Here is a 21356-nt window from a genome sequence, read left to right on the forward strand (position 1 = left end):
ATGTGACGTTTGATTAATGTTCTGTCAGTCCTTGACCATAGTAGAATTTGTAAATTCACTTCCGGGAATGGAAGCCGACTCCTGCGGTGACCAGATGTTATTTGAATAACGTTAGCTTTTTTGGAAAAGCAATGTGTTTATACTATCGCATTAAAAATTAATCGTCACGGAAGACACTTAGGAGATGTGACGTGTCAAATAATAAATCAGAGTGCATTGACGCACTGAGTTTGCAGGTCACAAGTTCCAAAGTCCTGCAGTTCTTTCAACTCAAAACAAAACAGTTCAGCTCAACACAATGGCTCGATATGAACTTGTTAAACGATCAGTTGCTCTGATCACTCTTACCAACCCACCAGTCAATTCCTTAAGGTGAGTAAAAACCTACAAAAAATTAATGCATTTACATATTTTGCAATCATTTGTACTTGTTCTTATTAAAGCAAGACCAAAGTATAGCAATTTTTTTAATCTTGCATGTATTTTCCTATTGTTATGTAACAACATTAGTTAAAAACGTAGTTAAAAAACTTTTATAAATAAGATTGTTACACATGATCTTCCACATAGACAGAGTTCAAATTCCACAAAGTGTCCTTGAAAGTGTTTTCAAGTGCATTAATACAAACCCATTAAAGTCAATGAACAATAGTGATTTTAACATGCCCATCTGCTCTTTTTCCTTAGTTCTGCTGTGCGTCATGGCATTGCAAAGACCATGGATCGAGCCCTGAGTGACCCGAAGGTCACGGCCGTGGTGATCTGTGGAGAGAATGGAAGATTCTGTGGAGGTTAGAATATCACAGTCAAACATCCACCAAAAATAAAAATGACATTTTCAGGTTAAACATGCTGGCACATGTATGTTGCACAAGTCTTTCACTGATTTGCTTGTTCTGGCTGAGTTATGTAAGAAGACCATCTGATGATAATGCATTTTTCTCCAGGTGCAGACATCCGTGAGTTTGCTGGGCCTATGAGAGGACCTCCTCTGCTACCCTTGTTGGATTCCATAGAGGCCGGAGAGAAGCCTGTGGTTGCTGCCATAGAGGGGGTGGCTCTAGGCGGGGGCCTTGAATTAGCCCTCGTGTGTCACTACCGTATTGCACACTCTAAGGTAAACCATTTTATACTGCTGTGTATTCTTATGAACATGCATGCTTACATGCTTGAATATTGTGCAATACTGTCTAGTGCTGCAATGTTGTAGGTTAATGGGTTGAACTTTGATATCAATATTTGAAGTTTATTAAGAGAAGGAAAGGTTGTTGGTTTGTGGTTTATGCACTATGTAATGTACTTTAATGTATTATGCGTTCCAGGCACGTCTTGGACTTCCAGAGGTGACTTTGGGCCTCCTGCCAGCTGCTGGGGGAACTCAGCGTCTTCCCAGGCTCATTGGCATTCCTGCTGCCCTAGAACTAATCACCACGGGTAAATCATACACTTAGCCTATTGGCACACCCACAATTCACCCCAACAGATTTCAGCCTCTTTGCTAATTTCAGCCACATGCCCTACTCTGTAAATCCCAGCTCCGCAAAAAAACAAACATAACAGTCAAAGTCAAGTGACTGAAATATGTCCTGCAGAGATTGTTTCTGAATTTCCTGATTGGCTAAAATTGCGTGAGCTGAGCCCCTCGCTTTTTTCTTTTTTCTGCTCAATAACTGCCATGTCTCTGATATTTTCAAAGGGATTTCATAAATAATTCACTAATTCTTCACTGTAAGAAGTGCTACAGTTAATCTGATCATCCAATGCACTTTATGATAAAAATGAAAACAGTAGGGGACTACATTTTGTTTTCAGTAATAAATCAAACTTTTCCCACCAGGTGTCAGCATTGCGCACTGTTTCTGATTGATTTGCTTTATGGCTTGTATAGCAACAAGTCAAATCCACTCACCTTTATTTATAGAGCGCTTTATCCAATACAGATTTATATAGCGCTTTATACAATACAGATTGTTTCAAAGCAGCTTTACAGGGATAAACAGGAAAATAATGATTCAATGATGCAAACAGTGTTCAGTTCTGCTGTAAAACACCTCTAAAAAGAAAATCGTGTCAGCAACAGTTCATCCAAAAATGAAAATTGTGTCATTATTTACACATCCTCATGTCATTCCAAATGTATGTATTATAATAGTTATTATTATTATTATTATTTTGGTGGAATGCAAAAAGAGGAAATGAATGAATTTTTCAGTGCTTTTTTCTGTACATTTCATAATAACCACATATATCTTCTTTTTTTAAGAGCTGTAAAGAACATTCTTTAAAAAGTCTCATTTGTTTTCCACTGGTAAAATAACAGCATATGGGATTGAAACGCTGTGAGGGTGAGTAATTTCATTTCATTTCTGGGTGAACTAATCCTTTAAAAATGCGCAGTGAGATTTCAGTTGTTTTATGGTTATGATGGGATTTTCCTCACCCATTGTCATAATGTATAAAGCAAAACAATAATCAAGACAAGCACCCCCACATCGCTCAGTTTCTCCTTTACCAACAGCGGAATTATTGTTTCATATTGCAGGCCGCCATGTCTCTTCCCAGGAGGCTCTGAAGCTGGGCATCGTTGACCAGGTCACAGAGCAGAATGCTTGTGAGGTGGCTGTGGAGTTTGCCCTGAGAGCTGTAGGTATGTCAGCATGAGCATGAGCTTGCAAAGCAGAAATGCGGATATTAAAAGACTGAACAGTAAAGCGAAGCCGAGTCTTTGGCAGGCTTTCAGAGTCAGGGTTCCAGATAAATCCTTTGTCACAGCAAATGGAATTAATGTTTCATATCCTTGTCAACGAGTTTCAGAGTCGTTCTGTGCTTTTGATCTATTTTTCAAAAAGTCAAAAGGAACAGACATTATTAGAATATTAATTGTGAACCTTCTGAGCATTGGAGAACAATTTAAACAAATGGCATATTTTTTTTATTTGTAAAAACAGCTCTCATTATTACAGATCTTTTATTCGCTTTTGATGATAAGATGGTCTTTAAATCCCCTCGAACTGGTTTAAAAACCTGCAAAATGTTAATGGTTATATTTGTACTGACTTTCAGTACAGCCGTCTTAACTATATACGGGGCAAGTGAAGTCAAAAATCTTTGTTTATACTGTCGCTTGGAGCGTGTTAAATTGTGCTCTCTCTGAAAAATAATTAGAGATTCTCTGCAGCTTCTGAAAAATGAATGCCAATTCTTCACCTCCTGCTTGACCCCCATTTCCTCCAGTAATGAAAAGTCACATGAGAGCAATTAAATCATTGAAACGATTGCTGGGCTCTCTGAAGTATTTCTGTCAAATTATTCGGCTTTTCTAGGTCTACAGTAAGTGCAGCTGTTTATCATGCTCTACAGAGAGTGAGGGAGCCAGATCTCTTGTAATGTGAATGTTGTGAGTGACACTCTTACGGAGAGATCAGGGTTCATCTAGAGTCAGGATAAGCTGTGGAGGGAGATTAAAGATTGGCCACAAAAGCTAATGCTCTCACTGTAATCGCACGCTGAGCGAAGATCAACCCGGCAAAATCCTTGCAACAGTCAACTAAATGGAACTGAGGAGCAAGAGCAAACGTGGCACAGGTATGGTGGACAACAGCCAAATGTGCCTGATTTACTGACTAATGGTAAATTGCAAATGGTCCAAATTTGTCCGAATGTAAACGGGTTGATTCCATCTCAAATTGCGGCCACACAGAATTTGTTTAAAGAGAATGGCTGAGAATTAGCCTGGATGATAAATCTCATGTGTGTGATAGATCTTAATATCTATTGTGAGACGGTAGAGTCCCAGAGGTAAGAAATCCCATTAATTTTCTCCATTGATAGAGCTCAGCAGAGACCTCCCACTCCAATAAAGCATTTCAGCGCGTATTTATTATTCAACAGTTACAGAGACTTTTACATTGTTTCAAAAGATTTCAATTTCAAGTATCCCTTACAGAAAAAACACATGACCTTCACATGTGACCACATGCACATGTGATTTTGCACATATGAAATGAACATGTAAAAACATGTTAAATGGACATGACGTGAAATATGTGGATCACATGTGAAACATGTTTTGCACATGGGAAATGTGTGCTTTTGTAACATTTACACATGTGAAACACATGTGATTACATGTGAAACAAATGTAAAATTCCCATGTGAAACCCATGAGCTCACATGTGAAACGTAAAATTCCCATGTGAAACCTATAATCACATGTGAATATATGAATATACGCTGTTCTTATCACAGTTTCCACAAAAAAAAATTGTCAGCACTATTAATAATAAGTGTTTCTTGAACAGCAAATCAACGTATTAGAATGATGTATGCAGGATCATGTAAATTACATTTTTTTATATATTAAAACAGAAACAAGTTGTTTTAAATTTATGATAATATTTCATAATATTACTGTTTTTACTGTTATTGATTAAACAAATGCAGCCTTACTGACTCCACCCTTTTTAATGGCATTCTTACTTCATAATTACTATACTGTAAGTCAATCGTTTTATATTATATCATTGATTTAACTTCAGTAATATCTTTCACAGTGCTTCATGGGATGAGTAGTTTATTTACTCATCATTAATGTCTTTTTTGTTGTTGCCTAAAATCAAATATTGAAATGGTGTGATTAATCTTGTAGCTGGTTTGTTTAGTTCTTGAATTACAACTCTTTACCTGAAGAATTGTTTCAAATCCTTTTTTACAATGAATGGGAAAAATACTCTGAACCAAGATTGTTGTGTTTGCTCTGTTTTATTAATTTACTTACATAACAGAAAACTATTTAAAAAGTAATCAAAAGTGCCACACTCATATTCCCTCAACACTTTTTGTAGAATCTTTCTCTCGGCACTCATAGCTACAGAGATTTATCTTGTTTTCCAGTCGTTGAAACATCTGCCAAATGCACCTATCAGGATCTGACCCAGCCCTACTTACAATAAATCACAGCATTAGTGATTCAAGTCCTTCCCACAGCACCACAGATTAACCACAGCAACATCTGTATTGTGCACTATAGCACAGCACACTAGACATCAAACTGGACACTCATGCTTCTATGTGTTTCTTGAAAGGAACAACACTGTTTGAAATGCTAATTCCTGTCAATATACTTTCTATTGATTGCTCAAAACAGGACAGAGCAGAAAACAGACAATACTGTTGGTTTCTGGTCCCGATGGCCCTTTAAGGCTCATCAGAGTGACCCAGATTCCAGAGAGAAAGATGAATCTAATGCAGTTAAAAGCTATATTGAATCAGGTACCGCCCTGCGTAATCCTTTTAGTGAGGCAGGAAGTCAAAACACTAAAAATGCAGTTTTGATGGGCTGTTGTGTAATGTGTGTGTGTGTGTGTGTGTCTATCTTTCTTTCGGACTGGTTTGAGTTTTAGACCATTGGAGTGAGGACCAAGAGAGTAAAGTGAAGACATTTTGGCCGGTCCTGACACCCCCTTTAAAGGCCTGTTTGAGGATCAAGACTTGGTTATAATTAGGTTAATTATGATTCCTGGGAAATCCGAAATCCTTGTCCTTGTGGGGACATTTTTTGGTCCCCATGAGGAAAACAGCTTATAAATCATGCTAAATGATGTTTTTTGAAAATGTACAAAACTACAAATGCAGAAAGTTTTCTGTGATGGCTAGGATAGAATATAAAAATCATTATGTCTGTGTAGAGTCCACATAAAACATGAAAACACAACGTGTGTGTGTGCGTGCGTGCCAAGAGATAGGCAGATGACTCAAGTCAGGTCTAGTGTTTGTGTATTTTGAATGCTACGATTACACACTTTCATAAATCTAACATATTTTAGAAACTGATTACCATAAGTATTTTGGAATTTCTTCTTGACCGTTCCATTTCTACTGATTCAGAGTAATTGCCATGTTTGTTATAAAATGAACAGAAATACCACATGAGGTTCAATCCTCTTAGCATTGCCTTTGTTTATCACTTTAGGTTATATTTTGATATAATATCCATTATATATTTCACAGCCAAACCGCTGTCTTCCCGAAGACTGAGCGCGCTGACCGTGCCCTGCCCTCCAGATCTGGATGCCCTATTAGAAGCGGTCACTATGCAGATTCAGAAGAAGGCTCGGGGAATGTTGGCACCTTTGGCTTGTGTTCAGGCAGTGCGGGCAGCCGCTACAATGCCTTACAGCCAGGGAATAAAGCGGGAGAGTGAACTGATGGCCACTCTCTTCAACTCTGGCCAGGCCCGGGCTCTTCAGTACTGCTTCTTTGCTGAGAGGACTGCTGGGAAATGGACTCTACCTAGTGGAGCGCAATGGAATGACACCAAACCCAGAGAGATCCGGAGTGCAGCCGTTATAGGTACCAAGAGAGAATGTCTTTATGTGCATGAACAAGACCTGGGGATGTTAGCAGGGTTATTTGGTTATCTAAAACTATTAAAAAATGTTGTGAATGGAATAATAAAAAACAATTATTATAAGTATTAAATTTAGGCATTTGGCAGACACTTTTATCCAAAGCGGATTGCATTGCATTCAAGATGCACATTTACAGTATTTGCTTTCCATAGGAATCAAACTTATGACCTTGGCATTTCTAGAGTCGTGTTCTGCTGTTTGAGCTGTTTGAAACTAAACAAAAATTAGAAATGTTGCCTTGGCAAATAAATGAAATAAGTTGAAGCACTCAAAATTACTAAATGGAAATAAATAAAAACTAAATCTTAATAAGTTTAGTAAAAAAAAAGTAACATTAAAAAGAAAACGTGTAAAAATGACAAAAGCATATAACACATTTACTAAACACATTCACTAAAAATTCTACTAAAATAACTATTAAATCATAATAAAACATAAAAGCTAATTAAATAAAAACTATAATGATTTTTATAATGGTAACTTTACTCACCCTCATGATGTTCCAAACATATATGACTTTCCTTCCTCTGTGCAACACAAAAGAAGATATTTTGAAATAGAGAAGAACATTGGACCCCATTGACTTTCATTGAATGGACAAAAAAAAGAGTATTTTTCTAAATATGTTTTTCAAAGAAAAAAGTACAGATTTGGAATGACTGATGAATAAATTATGACAGAATTGAACATTTTCTGTATCCCTTTAATATTCCAAAGAAAAAACAACATTTTTTTTTTACATTAATTATTTTTTTATATGTACTTCCATCTATTAAACCCAAGCGACTTAAACCATACATTTGATATTGTAAAAATACATTTAAAAAAACTTGTTTCTGTTCAATATTCTTATCTTGGACAGCTTTATGCACACGTATAGGTTGTTAGTGTGCCAATGTTGTTTTTCAGAAGTGTTGAAACATCTGTTTGCTTTACGTTTGAGACAAGTAGAGATGTTCTGTTATCACAGAGGAAGAATGCTGGCAGTGTACAAACCCTCATGCATAGAAATATGGCACAGTTTTGTGCTCTGATCAGTTTCACCATCTGCCAATTAACAAGTCTAATTGTGCCTATGTTGTTTTAAATTGGTGGTTTTGTTTTACTCCATATTGACCATTAATTTGTCTCCCTTTTAGGTCTGGGCACTATGGGAAGGGGCATTGCTGTGTCTCTTGCACGTGTGGGAATTTCTGTCATTGCTGTAGAGTCAGACAAGAAACTCATGGAGACTGGCAGGCAGATGGTGATTGGCATGCTGGAGAGAGATGCCAAAAGACGGGGAGTGAGTGCCTCTCTCAATCTCCTCAAATTCACCCTCAGCTTACAGGACCTGAAGGATGTGGACCTTGTTATTGAAGCAGTCTTTGAAGACATGGCACTTAAGAAGCGTGTTTTCCAAGAATTGTCCAAGGTGTGTAGACCAACCACTCTACTCTGCTCCAACACCTCTGGTCTGGATGTGGATGCGCTGGCCGGTGTGACGGATAGACCGCAGCTGGTGATTGGGATGCACTTCTTCTCACCGGCACATGTCATGAAGCTCTTAGAAGTTGTCTGTGGGCCTCGCTCCTCAAGTGAAACCGTCGCTACAGCGATGAGCCTTGGGAAGAGGATGGGAAAGGTGAGTGTTGCTGTTGGAAACTGCCCTGGTTTTGTCGGAAACCGTATGCTGAAGCCTTACTCTGATCAAGCCACCTTCCTGCTGGAGGAGGGGGCCACACCTGAACAAATCGACAAGGTTCTGGAGGACTTTGGTTTTGCGATGGGTGTCTTTAGGATGTCTGACCTTGCAGGTCTTGATGTTGGTTGGAGAGTCCGGAAGGAATCCGGGTTGACCGGGCCTGATGTTGACCCGAAAAATCCCCCACGTAGGCGCCAAGGGCGTAAGTACTGTCCCATTCCAGACATGGTCTGTGAGCAAGGCAGGTTTGGCCAGAAGACCGGTCGTGGCTGGTACATGTACGACAAACCTGGGGGCACAAACGCAAAGCCTGACCCACTGATCCAGAACCTCCTTGAGACGTACAGGAGCAGGTACGGCATTAAACCGCGCAATATTACAGATCAGGAAATAATCGAGCGATGCCTTTTCGCCCTGGCCAACGAGGGCTTTCGTATTCTGGAGGATGGCATAGCTGCCCGACCGGAGGATATTGATGTCATCTATCAGTTCGGTTATGGCTTTCCAAGGCACCGAGGTGGGCCCATGTTCTACGCCAGCATGGTGGGCCTGGAAAGAGTCCTGGAGAGATTGGAGCATTACCACCAAGCCCATCCTGATGTGTCTCATCTAGAGCCCAGTCCTCTTCTGAAAAAACTTGTGGCTTGTGGCAGTCCTCCTATCCAAAAATGGAGAGAGCATATCAAAACAATGCACAGCCATCTCTAAGAGCGCCATGAACAACATGCTATATGTTAAGTTTAAAACTCGACATAAAGCCGGTTATTAATAAAGAATCGACTTTCTCAACTCTTATCTATGTCGTGTCGGCTTATTATTTCACCACGAATAGGTTTTAATGTCCTGTGTCTGTGTATTTTTGCATTTCTTAGAAGCAGATATATATATATATATATATATATATATATAGTTTTGGCAGAAAGGACTGTGGTTGTAAATTCCTGTTAGTAATGTGGTTTATTACCTTGGTTAATTTTTTGCGCAGCACTGGTCTCATGCCCATTGGTGCCATTACTCCAGACTTTAGTGTCACATGATCCTTCAGAAATCATTATATATGCTGATTTGGTGGTCAAGAATTTTTTTTAATCTATATATTAAAATGGCTTAATATTTTTGTGGAACCATGATCAATGTTTAATTTATCCACAACAAAATTAATCCACAACACAACGGAAAATGTACAACACAAGGAAATAAAGCCGCAACACAATGGAAAATGTACAGCACAACGGAAATGAGCCACAACACAACGGAAAATGTACAACATAACTAATAAAGCCGCAACACAACGGAAATGCTCCCCGACCACTAGAGGGCTCTCGGAGCGCGAGTTAGTTTTCCATGCCATGCACTGTTCTACATTTTCCATTGTGTTGTGGCTCATTTCCGTTGTGCTGTACATTTTCCGTTGTGGCTCATTTCCGTTGTGTTGTACATTTTCAGTTTGTAAAATATAAAAATTATTATGTCTATTGAAAGTCCTCATAAAATATGAAAACACAACTATGTTTTTTTTTTTATAAAAATATTTGTAGGGGGAGAACGGGGTAATGTGAGACATCGGGTAATGTGAGACACCCCCTATATCTAGGCAATGGAACACAATTGTGGTCATATGACCATTATGTTTTCAAGCCCCTTCCATTTCCCCTTGGCCATGAAGGAGAGGACCTCATGGTGCTGTCGTAAGCATGTTTTTTTCACAAAAATATTTTTTTTGCATGTAAAAGTACATTTTCTTGCTGTCAACTTAATCAACTGTTGTGCCAAAGCAAATTGATTCAGGTAAAAAAACTTATATCATACATGTTGATGAACTACCAACATATAAAACCATGTGATGATGCTAGCTGAAGATAAGCCTGAATTGCTAAGAGAGATCGTTTTTTTCTAAAATGTGGCGGTGGGGTAAAGTGAGACAAATGCTGTGGGGTAAAGTGAGACATGAGGCACAAGTTAAGTTTAGTCTTAAACATATTTTAATGTAATATTACATGACATATGTTTTATTTTTAATGTCATAAACATAGTAGAAAAGCCATCATGCCAAGGCAATACACCTGGAAGAAAACCTGGGGCAAAACACCCCTCGAGGAGATGGAGAGTGCAGCCGCTGAGGTCAAGGAAGGAAAGAAGTCTATAAGAGCAGCTGCAAGGGAGAGAAATATTGACAAGTCAAGCCTTCTAAGATTCATAAAGAAAAAAAAAGAAGGGGGAAGTAAAATCAGTAGCCTGGGGTGCAGTAGCTTAGGCAAAGAGGTGGAGCACCTGCTCCGTCTCACCTTGTCCGAATGGAGCGTTTGTCCCCTCCTCGACAAAACCCCCAAGGTCCGTTTTAGGACCGAGGTCGCTCCGACAGGAGCTCCGCACTCTCCCTGGGAGCCTGCTAGGGAGTAAAGTCAGCATGGGAATCTCGTCCATCTGCAACCTCACGGACACTGTCCGTTTTGTTTTCGGAGGAGGACCTTCCTCCACCGCTTTTTCTCCAGGGGTGTCTCAAGCCCCTGGAGTCGCTTCGCCGTTTACCCAGACCGACTGTTCGACATGCATACGTTTTACCTTTGGGATCTACTGAGAAGCTCCGGACGGTGAACCGCGATGCGCAGGTACACGGCCACTCATAGGGCGCATGAGGAACCATCCACCGGGGGCAGGGGCAGGAGGCATCTGGATCGAGGCCGTAACCAGGAAGGGTGCTTTCAAAGCGGGGGGAGGCGCAGGGCAAAGTTTGGCTCTTAAGACATGCCAGGGGGGCCCCAACTAATCCAAGCCTCCCGACGCGCCCGCGGCCACCTTTGCGGACATCTGTTTCAGACGGGCCATCTGAGTCTCCCGAGGTCAACACGCAAATCGGGGAGGAGCAAGCTGCTCCATCCCCAGGCGCGTCCGAAGCTCCAATCGACCAGGCACCCCGACTTGACGGCCCGAAGGAGAGGGTGCGCTCCTCTGGGCCCCAGGCAACCCGGAGGCGTCTGTTTTCCATTACCTAGTCCGATAAGAGTGTCGTCTCCCTCCTCTACAACACCCCGAGGGTCCGTGGTTGCTCCAGCAGGAGCGCCAGCAGGTGTACGGATCTGACTTTGACCGGAGATGACCCACCCTCCCTGGGGCTGGCCCGGGAGGTCTGCGAGCATGGAGCTCTTCTTCAAATACAATATATTTTTGGACATTTTTACAAGGAGGAATATCCTCCAGTGTGTCTTTCACCCCTAGCTCACCCAGGACGGTGCACGTTCACCGGTGTGCACGCCCTGGCACCAAGGGACTGGGTGTCCAAACCAGACCCTATTTACTGGAAGTCTCGCCCGCACAAAGTGCACTTTCCCTGGGCTGGGTCAGGCTGTTTCCCCACCCGGTCTGACCACCACGGTTCTCTGGTCCATGTTCCTTGTCTGAGCAGAGCATTGTCCCTCCTCCACAAAGACCCAAAGGTCCGTTTTAGGACCGACTTTGCTCCAGACGGAGCTCCAGCGGTGGCGGACAAATACGAATCTGGCTCAGGACAGGCCACCCTCCCTGGGCTGGCCAGGGGAGGTCTGACTACATTGAGTTTTCCAAATGTATCACAATAATTTGGACATAGTTCTTTTTTTTTTTTTAGGAGGAATTTCCTCCAGTGTGCCATTCACCCGTAGCACGCCAAGGGCGTTGCACCTTTACTTGGATGCGCACCGGTGGGTCATCAAAAAAATTTGCTTAATTGACCAATCTCCATGATTCTGTTACTAGTTCGACATTAGTTCTGGAATGTGTGGTTGTCAAGCTAGCTGTCAAGATTCTTACTGTTACAACATGTGTTGTTATGGAAGTTTCAGAGTGGAAAAAGTAAGTGCATCAGTTTACCCCCAGCTGGTTCACTTTACCCCCTTGATTTCTCTGGTCTGTCTCAGTTTACCCCTAAGCTGGGGTAAAGTGAGACACAAGACCACTTTTTTAAAAACAATCATATTTTCACTGCCCTTCGTCCTGAATACATTCTAATAATTTCCATTGGAAACATCCTGAATTAATGGGAAATGTGTAAATTTGACTGAAATATCATTTTAGCTCGCTTAGAGGGGAACAAATGTAAAAAATGTCTCACTTTTCTTTTAAAGAAATCTTTTAAATGTTCGTTGAAAACTCAAATATGAATTTTTAATTCAAAATGTCTTTTATAGTGATTCGTCAAATAATCAATGTCTTTTTCATACATTTTCCTTTTTTTTTTTTTTTACGTCTTTTGCTTTTTCCACTGCTATATTTAAAGATTGGTAGTCAAATTAAGACAATTATTAATAATAGCAATAATAAAACATTCATATGTTATGTAGCCTACTTATAGCAATAACAGTAAATTGTGCAATTACATGCAACTAAACCTCAACCAAATCCTAATCCTACTCTAACCCTAGAGTAAAGTACATGATGTAGTTAATTAATATTACTCAGTACTTAAATATATAATTACACTGTAACAATGACACCTTAAAATAAAGTGTAGCCGTCTTTCCTTATGTAGGCTACTATACAATAAAATCATGTGAATGAGAAAACCTTTGTAGTGACTCTGAGCGCCGTCTTCTGGTCAAGTGTTGTCACTGCAGCTGTGTGTGTGCAGTATATTTCCCGTCAGTGTGCGATCAGCGCTCAGTCAGTCCCGCAGCAGCATCCACTGCGACTGCAACACGAGGAGCTCATGTGAAACATAAGTTTCAATCTGCGCTGCTTTGCTGAGCTTTTCTCGCTCTCTCTCTCCTTAAATAGCGAGCGCTCCAGGACCTTTTACATGCATGATTGTTCCTCAGTACGGATCTGCCAGATTCCGTTATTTTAATCAGCTGATAATTCTCTGGAAATCTATGAAGGATTATCCTCATCGAAAGCCATTTCAGTTTAATATGGAAAAATGCAATTCTTCATGTTCAGTACGGCTACAGGGATGTTAATGCTGATGTTGTGGGAAGTTTAATGCAGATGTTGTGTGATGGTAGGATATCATCAGCTGTAAGTGAATGAGGTAAGCAAATACTTTTATAGTTCGTGTTATTTGAGACTAACACTCTGCTGTTCATCATTTGTTTTTAATACAGTAATATTTGACATAACACAAATTATAGTAGCCTACGTGTATTACATGATAATTATATAATACAATAAATAATTAATAAACGTGTCATATACCGTAAAGTCTGACATAAATACATTTCATTCCTCTATCAGTTCTTATTACTTTAGACTAAAACCTTCCTTTTTGTAATGTATCTTAAATCAGTAGGTGACCCCCTGTTTGACAGTGTATCTTCATTGCATGTCTCTTCTCTTACAGTAACCATGGCTTACACCGGAGTGCAGAAGGCTTTGAAGAGTGATAAGTTAGATGAAGCTCAAGCTCTGGCCAGAAGCTGTGCAGGCAGACCAGACTTTCTTCCCTGTGATGGACTGTCCATCTGCGCGACACACAGCCACGGAAAGTGTTTCAAACTGCACTGGTGCTGCCATTTAGGCTGGTGTCACTGTAAGTAACCAACTTCTGACATGCATATACATTCTATTCTATTCTATTCTATTCTATTCTATTCTATTCTATTCTATTCTATTCTAAATACATTATGATACAATAGTAAGTGTGCACTGTTCTAAAATGAGAAGTGGTATAAAATATCATTCACTTCACACAATAATGCAGCTGATAGTATGATTAAAGATCACTACCCAAATATTCTATATAGCAGAAAGAAATCTACTGTCAATCATCTTGCAGAAAAAATTGGTTATGTAGTAAATACATCATTTTCCATTTTCTTTGACTATTTATATGAATCTCATCTCTTATAAGAAAAAGTTCTATAAAACCTTAAAGCGTTCTGTCAGGCGCTTCATGTATTCCCTTATGTTTACAAGTTGTTTAATTCATAAAATTGAATTAAAATTAAAAACAAAATTAATTAAAACTAAATCCATGAAATGATCCCATGATGGATTTGATTGATTTAGTTTTAATTCATTTAGTTTTAATAATTTTTTTTATTAAATGTTATGAATTAAACAACTCGTAAACATACTTCATGACTAGATTTTCTTAAATAACCCATTAAACATGAAATTATTACGCAAGCTTTTAAAACATTTCTCCTTATATAGAACCTTTTGGGCACAAAGGGTTCTTTAAAATTGAGTCAAGAACCTTAAGGATCAATTAACCCAATTGAGTGTAGTGTTTCAAATATGACATTTATTTGAACACCACTATGCATTGCATCTATGATCACGCAACCTGATTTGGGAACACTTATGAGCTTGTGATGTCATCAGTAACTGCACACAGATGCTTTTTCAGCATTATATGTCTTCAGCACAAGCTTGACAATTTCTTAGTAAGCAAGATGTGTTAGATCTCCCCAGACATATCTCAGGAGCAAATCCATTGTGAGAGTTCAAACCTCTATAGCTGACTTTATCAGAGCTTCCTGAACCTTGGCGTCACCTCTATATTCTCCAGTCGTTAGCTGGACATGACCCTGAATCCACCAGTCATGAGCGAATACACACAGGAAGCGTCTGCTCGGATCCTAGAGCATGATGTTCACTTCCTCTAGTTCACGTCACTCTGACTGAGTTCAGGTCCCGAGTGATTGGAAAAGCTTTCATTGAGTTTTAAGGGAGGTAAATGTCAGTACGAGCCCTTTAGAACTGTGTGAACAGATCAAACCGAATTTAATACCCTCTCATGACACTTCTGCCAAGGGAGCTGAACTTTATTAAGTTCAGCCATCAAATAATAAAAGATTATTATCCTCAACGGCCATCAGTAGTTTTTTTGATTTCCTCTATATTTTCCTCTATATATTTTATTAGGCTACTGGCTAGTCCTATGTTTGTGATTACTTTTACAACACAGATAGGGTTACTCTGTTTATCTGATCAATAAAAGCATGTCTGTAATCAACATAAATTCTAATGTAATACTGGTCTACAAATGCAGCTATGCAGTGCATCATTGTTTGCATGCAGTTTTATCATTTTGTATGATCGCATACATCCACAGTGTGAGATATGAGGTTGCAAAATAATGAATTTGGATTGTAGGATGGGGTAGACACTCTGTGGTTTATTTATTTTTTATGTGTGTATTTCCTTTATCAGTTTGTGCTCATGATGACAGCTGTAATCTGCCATTATTGCAAGAGAGACAGAGCATTATGTTAATGTGTGCTCGCGGTTTATCAGCCGGCACACTTGCCCTGTGAGAACTTCTGACTGGTGTGCCATTGTCAAAAGCATTAAATGTACCATAAAATTACAAACACAACAAGCGCACCCTGATATGTATTGTTTAGTATGCCGGATCTGTTAAATAATTCATGGCTGGAAATCCTGGAGCTTTGTTGCGGAACTGTAGAAACTAAGTCTTTTGAAATGACACCTTGCACAATTGGCGACTGCTATTCACGATTCCATGCATGGCTTATCATCAGGGGAAGCACTTTTCATTTTATGACAGATCTACAGATCTTTTGGTTTAGTGGAGATAATGTGATACACTTAAAGGGATAGTTCACCCAAAAATGAAAGTTTTGTCATCAGTCAATCATTTACTAACCCTCAAGTTGTTCCAAACCTGTATGCATTTCTTTCTACTGCTGAACACAAAAGAAGATATTTTGAAGAATGTTGATGGACAAACAGGTGATGTGCCCTATTTTTTTCCCTTTTTTTTTTTTCAAATATGGAAGTCAATGGAGCCCATCAACTGTTTGATTACCCATATTCTGCTAAATATCTTCTTTTGAGGGGGAGTTAATGATGTCAGAATTTAAATTTTTGGGTGAAATATCCCTTTAAGTTTGGGGTCAGAACTTTTTTTTTTTTTTTTTTTTGAAAGAAAGAAAGTAATGAACACTTTTATTCAGCAAGGATGCATCAGTAAAGACTATTTTGAATCTATTTCAAGTAAATACTGTGGTTACACCCTACTGTGACGTAGTTACATTGTGCTTAGTATGTAATTACTATAGATATACGGTTAGTGTTAGGGTTTAGTTTAGGGTTAGTTACTTGTAATAAGTGCATCATTTACTGTTATTACTATAGTACGTAAATTTAGTAATGTGTAACTACGTCATCTTAAAATAAAGTTACCAATACTATTCTTTTGAAATTTCTATTTATCAAAAGAATATGAAAAAAGTTTCCACAAAAATGTTAAGCAGCAAATCAGCATATTAGAAGACTGAAGTAATGATACTGAAAATCTAGCTTTACCATAACAGGATTTCCAGATAGATAACCTTTATTTTGAATTGTAATAATATTTCACAATATTTTTGTTTTTACAAATTTTTTTATCAAATACATTCAGCCTCGTTGAGCATCAGAGATTTCTTGTAAAAACATTTAAAAAAAAATCTTACTGACCCCACTGAATGGGCACTGCTAAATAACAATAAAAAATCCCCCAAATTGCATTTCTGTTTCCATTCTAGACAAACAGTCTTTATTGTGTTGTTGTCTTGACTGTTCTTAGGGTGCAACGAGTGCCCCAACGGGACACCGCTGTGTTATGGTGTACATTGTGATGATTTATTAACGTTGCTCTTGCACAGCACCTGTGCTGTGTTTGGGTTTGACAGTACCCAGTCATCCTCTGAGTAAATCCAGGGCTGTGGTGAGAGAGCAGAAGCTGTGAGAGTGGCGTCTGCGCTCCAGGCGTGTACGTGCTGCTTAGTGATGTTATGTGGCCATGTGTGAAACGTCAAGAAGGAAGCCTCCTGTTTCTGGCTCTGTGCCTGCAGCTGCAGCTGTCAAACATTGATTTCCTCTCTGAGCTCCGTTCTGGCTTGGAGATCCGGTCCTTGTCCAACAGATTTATAAAACAAAGAACCGACAGAAGTCTGTAAATGAATGCCAAACCGTACAAGTGGAACCTCTATTGTTGATTGCACATGAGAAAAGTGCGGTGAAATAATTGTGTTCCGCTCAGTTGAGATAGTCGGCACCCCCGTGCATTTTGGAATCTCATTAGAATGTAATGAGTTTGTTTTGCTTTTGTGTTGCTTTTGTTGTCTTTGCTTTTCTTGGCCAGATATGTTTATTAAGTTCATCTCATGAATTTGATAAAGAAATCATATCAAATCTCGGGGCTGCAGGAATTGTTTGCTAGAACTACTATTACTTTCAACATTTAAATGCCATTTATTAATAATATACTGTATTAGTAGTAGTAGTAGTAGTAGTAGTAGTAGTATCTGTTCCATTACACTACCCAGATATTGTATGATTTCATTAAATTATTGCAGTATATATTATTATTTTGTATATCAGTACGAAAATAGGATGTAAAATGCAGCACAAATAAATTGAGAATTTTGTTTTTGAACATTTTGAATCTGAATGAATATCCATCCACTAAAATTAATCGAACTCCCTGTAGTGCTTGATATGAGAGAGTCATTACACTTTTTACTTGAAAAAACTACTCCCATTTGAAATGTAGTTTAGTTAGTAGTGTCACTACTTTTAGTTAGTTATACCCTGGAATTAAAGTCATCTGTTTACAGCACCAAACACAAGATATTTGACAGTTGCTGTCTAATGCATTCTTAAGTGACCTGTATAAATCCGTTTTGGGGAAGTGAATGGGATGGATGGGGCTGCTGTCATATTTTATCTCTGTAGAGCTGACTCCTGTATAATTCAGGGGATGCTTTTGAGAAAGAGAAAGACAGAGGGTGTGCATGCGAGAAAGACCTTTAGACAGAGAGATATGAGACAAGAGACTTACTGTCAAAGGCCATGAGCGAGTGAGTGGATGTGGATCTGGGCCTTAGATAACAGGGGATTAGTGTTGTCATAGATGTCCTGATCACACCCCGGCTGGATTCTGCAGATATGTGGAACGAAACGGAAATTAACTGTATGGTGCTGGCTTCCATACCCCCATCCCCATTTTTCAACAAAGGGGAGCAAAAAATAATAAAAAATATAAAAAAAGACAAATGGGACAAAAAAATCCTCCTTGATCAAACTTTTACACTATGATTTAAAGGGGATCTTTCATGGAAAACAAGATTTTCTTTTTTTATGTTGAAGGTCGGTTTCACAGACAGGGCTTAGATTAAGCCAGGATTAGACCTTAGTTCAATTAGGAAATTTAAGTAGCTTTTATAAAAGTGAAAATATAATAGGGATAGTAGCCTATTTTAACAAAGCTGTTAACAAAGCAGAAGAGTTAGATCAGAAATCATCATATGTGACCCTGGACCACAAAACCAGTCTTATGGGTATTTTTTTTTTAAATTGAGATTTATACATCATCTGAAAGCTGAACACATAATATTTCCATTGATGTATGGTTTGTTAGGATAGGACAATATTTGGCCGAGATACAACTATTTGAATATCTGGAATCTGAGGGTACAGAACAATCGAAATATTGAGAAAATCGCCTTTAAAGTTGTCCATTTCTATTGGCGATAGTGCTGCATCCATTCACAAAAATAAATGTTTTATATATTTAAGGTGGGAAATTTACAAAATATCTTCATGGAACATGATCTTTACTTAATATCCTAATGATTTTTGGCATAAAAGAAAAATCTATAATTTTGACCCATACAATGTTTTGTTGGCTATTGCCACAAATATACCCGTGCAACATAAGACTGGTTTTGTGATCCAGGGTCACATATTAGGACTTACATGGATTCACGTGGGACACAGGAATAAAATGGCATAAAAAAACTGCTTTATATTTTTTAAACGTGGGGTCAAAAATGCCCATGTGGTGAATTTTATTTAAACATATTATAAAATAAAAGATAAAATGTCTATCTTGTAATCAGTACAACCTTTAAAACATGTTTTTATTTTATATCTCACATGTGGTTTCAGTTTATTCTATTCTATTCTAGGCCAAGCTGGTTTAGTAGGTTTACTGTCTGCAGACACCACAGTGACATATTAGCTGTCAGATTAGATCTGTAGAACAATGTTGTTAAATGTGTAGCTAATAAAAAGTAGTTTTTGGTAATTTTTTCAAATCAGCTCTTAAAATGTGAAGAAAACACTTCCAAATCCAAAGTTTGGAACAGAGATTCCATTTAAAATGTACTGTAATGGCAAACAATAGAAAGCTATAATATAATATAATATAATATAATATAATATAATAAGAAGCAGTCCAATTATGTAAAAGAGTGTTTATTCTATTATATGATATGATATATGTACATTTGTATTTACTGCTATTTTTGTATTTCATGTTGATTTGATTTTATAATTAACAGCCAACAGATTAATCATTTATTTCACATATTTGATCATTTGAAGTATTTGACGTGAATGGCCCTTAATTAAAAAGTAAATGAGAAACAACCAGGTGTACATATCAAAGCCTATTTAACATTCAGCATCTTGGCAGTTGCACTGTTACTCATTTCATAACCAATCAAAACAGAGGTAATTTACAGTATACATACACGTTTAAAGCTACAGTAACAAAGGAAGGGTGGAAAATGATCATGTAAAACTCTTTTGGGGGCAAGAAACATTGACCTTAACATAGACTATGCAAAAAAGAAAAGAAAAAAGAAATGCTACAATGTGTAGAATAAGCATTAATTTCATTCTGTGAAAGTAGTGTTGCTGCTCTGTAATACAACCCAAAAATGTGTTTTTATCTTAAATGATTATTATGTAATTAAATATGTTTCAATGAATTACACTTGACTATTTTAGATTTTGATCTCTCTTTTCTGACAGCAAGTCCAAAGATGAACTAAACTGGTGTGCTGCAGTAGTTTTCATTAGCTGTAGATAGACGCCACAGGTTTTTGGATAACCGTCTCCATGTGAGATATTGATGTATTATGCTTTACTGAAAACAAAAATAAATGTATTTGTAAATGATGATGACTTTCAGACCAGAGGCTGCTGGCATTAATACTGCAGTGCACTGCAAGAGATTATACATAATGAAGCATCCTGTGAGTTTTAATGCAATGCATATCTCCTTTTTTTGTTTTAGTTACACTTAAAGTTTTGCTAGCTAAATATTCTCAAAGCCTTAATTTGAATTTACTGCTTGCTTCAGCCTTGTTGAGGTAAAACAATTTTAGTACACGAATTAGTATGTGCTTTTTGATAGATATTCAGGTAATGATCTCCTTTTACTCTGTCTGTACAGGTAAATATGTGTACCAACCCATGACCAATGTGGCTCAGCTACCCAGCACACCTGTGCCGGTCGCTCCATCTGACTGTACCAACACCATTGATCTGTCCATCTCTCTGACTGAACGCTTCCTCCGCATCTCCCCCTGTTTCCTGCCACCGCCTTGCCCCGAGTCCCCGAAGTACTGCAACATTGCCGAACTGTTTATCGATGACTACATTGTCAAACGTATCAACGGCAAGATGTGCTATGTTCAGCGGCCCCCAGTTCACACGGAGGCTCCTCTTAGCCCACCTCAGATAAACCCTGCTTGTCTGGTAGCACAGAAAAAGCACACTGAAGACAAGCAGACAATTGAGGAGACCGTTAAAGGACCAAAAATGGGCCACTGCTCTTCGCCCTCCAGCTCTGAGGACTCGGGAATCAATGCATTGGGAGGTCACTATCTGGAGTCCTATGAGGAAGAGTCTGAGGAAGAGGACGAACTTAGCATGGATGGACACTCTAGTCCGGGAAGTCTATGGGACCAGGATGAATGCGCCCTATTGTCCCCTTCCAAATCCATTGTGGAGATTATTGAAAATATTGAAACTACTGTGTGATATTTCCAGACTGCATATTTTCTTTTTCTGTTCTTTTCACATCTCTCTCTCTCTTTGTCTGACAAGATTAACTAATTGTGTTAAAATAAATATTGTATGTAGAGGAAAATACTACACCCATAAAGACTTTGCTACACTTTACATTTGTCTCTAATCTATATTTCTGTTCTCATTGTCATATGATCCTATGTTTGAAGTTTAACAGCTCAGTTCTTGACTTTAAATCTGCACTACGGAATACTTTTTTGGGAAAAAAAAGTGAGTGAGTAGGCTACATAAAAAAAATAAAAAACTTTTCAGAATTGGGTTCTTGCCTTACCCCAATTCACTAAGCCATGGTGAATTATAGTTCTGTCATGACAACTCTCTGAGTGTTGGCATGGTAATGGGTATGACAATGTTGATATATTTGGACTTGGCCGAAAAGATGTGCTAGGCTGCTGCTGCTGCTGAGCAACGGGACTTGCTACTGCCAATACATACACACGACACGCTGCTGTAGG

General features: G+C 38.6%; 2 protein-coding genes across 2 annotated transcripts; both read left to right on the top strand.

The window, feature by feature from the left end:
- The first annotated feature begins 50 nt into the window (after positions 1-50).
- Positions 51-8889, top strand: ehhadh (enoyl-CoA, hydratase/3-hydroxyacyl CoA dehydrogenase). The gene is made up of 7 exons (XM_082175671.1): positions 51-372; positions 688-791; positions 948-1117; positions 1323-1434; positions 2543-2647; positions 6010-6351; positions 7550-8889. Exons 1-7 carry the CDS (start codon positions 299-301, stop codon positions 8800-8802), a joined length of 2160 nt encoding a protein of 719 aa, XP_082031797.1. The 5' UTR covers positions 51-298; the 3' UTR covers positions 8803-8889.
- A 3337-nt stretch (positions 8890-12226) lies between these two features.
- On the top strand, positions 12227-20994 carry LOC309503722 (UPF0524 protein C3orf70 homolog B). The gene is made up of 3 exons (XM_082176490.1): positions 12227-13096; positions 13406-13594; positions 20264-20994. The coding sequence occupies exons 2-3, from the start codon at positions 13411-13413 to the stop codon at positions 20851-20853; spliced, it is 774 nt and encodes a 257-aa protein (XP_082032616.1). The 5' UTR covers positions 12227-13096; positions 13406-13410; the 3' UTR covers positions 20854-20994.
- The last annotated feature ends 362 nt before the right edge of the window (positions 20995-21356 follow it).

The sequence above is a fragment of the Leuciscus leuciscus genome, assembly GCF_965113295.1.
Source record: "Leuciscus leuciscus genome assembly, chromosome: 7".
NCBI lineage: Eukaryota > Metazoa > Chordata > Actinopteri > Cypriniformes > Leuciscidae > Leuciscus > Leuciscus leuciscus.

What these genes read in the sequence shown, in the direction of transcription:
- LOC309503722 (XM_082176490.1), top strand. Translation starts at nt 13,411, where the DNA reads ATGGCTTACACCGGAGTGCAGAAGGCTTTGAAGAGTGATAAGTTAGAT. An exon ending in CCATTTAGGCTGGTGTCACT is followed by an intron (nt 13,595 to 20,263) that starts GTAAGTAACCAA and finishes CTGTCTGTACAG; the next exon opens with GTAAATATGTGTACCAACCC.
- ehhadh (XM_082175671.1), top strand. Translation starts at nt 299, where the DNA reads ATGGCTCGATATGAACTTGTTAAACGATCAGTTGCTCTGATCACTCTT. An exon ending in GTTTGCCCTGAGAGCTGTAG is followed by an intron (nt 2,648 to 6,009) that starts GTATGTCAGCAT and finishes TATATTTCACAG; the next exon opens with CCAAACCGCTGTCTTCCCGA. An exon ending in CCGGAGTGCAGCCGTTATAG is followed by an intron (nt 6,352 to 7,549) that starts GTACCAAGAGAG and finishes TCTCCCTTTTAG; the next exon opens with GTCTGGGCACTATGGGAAGG.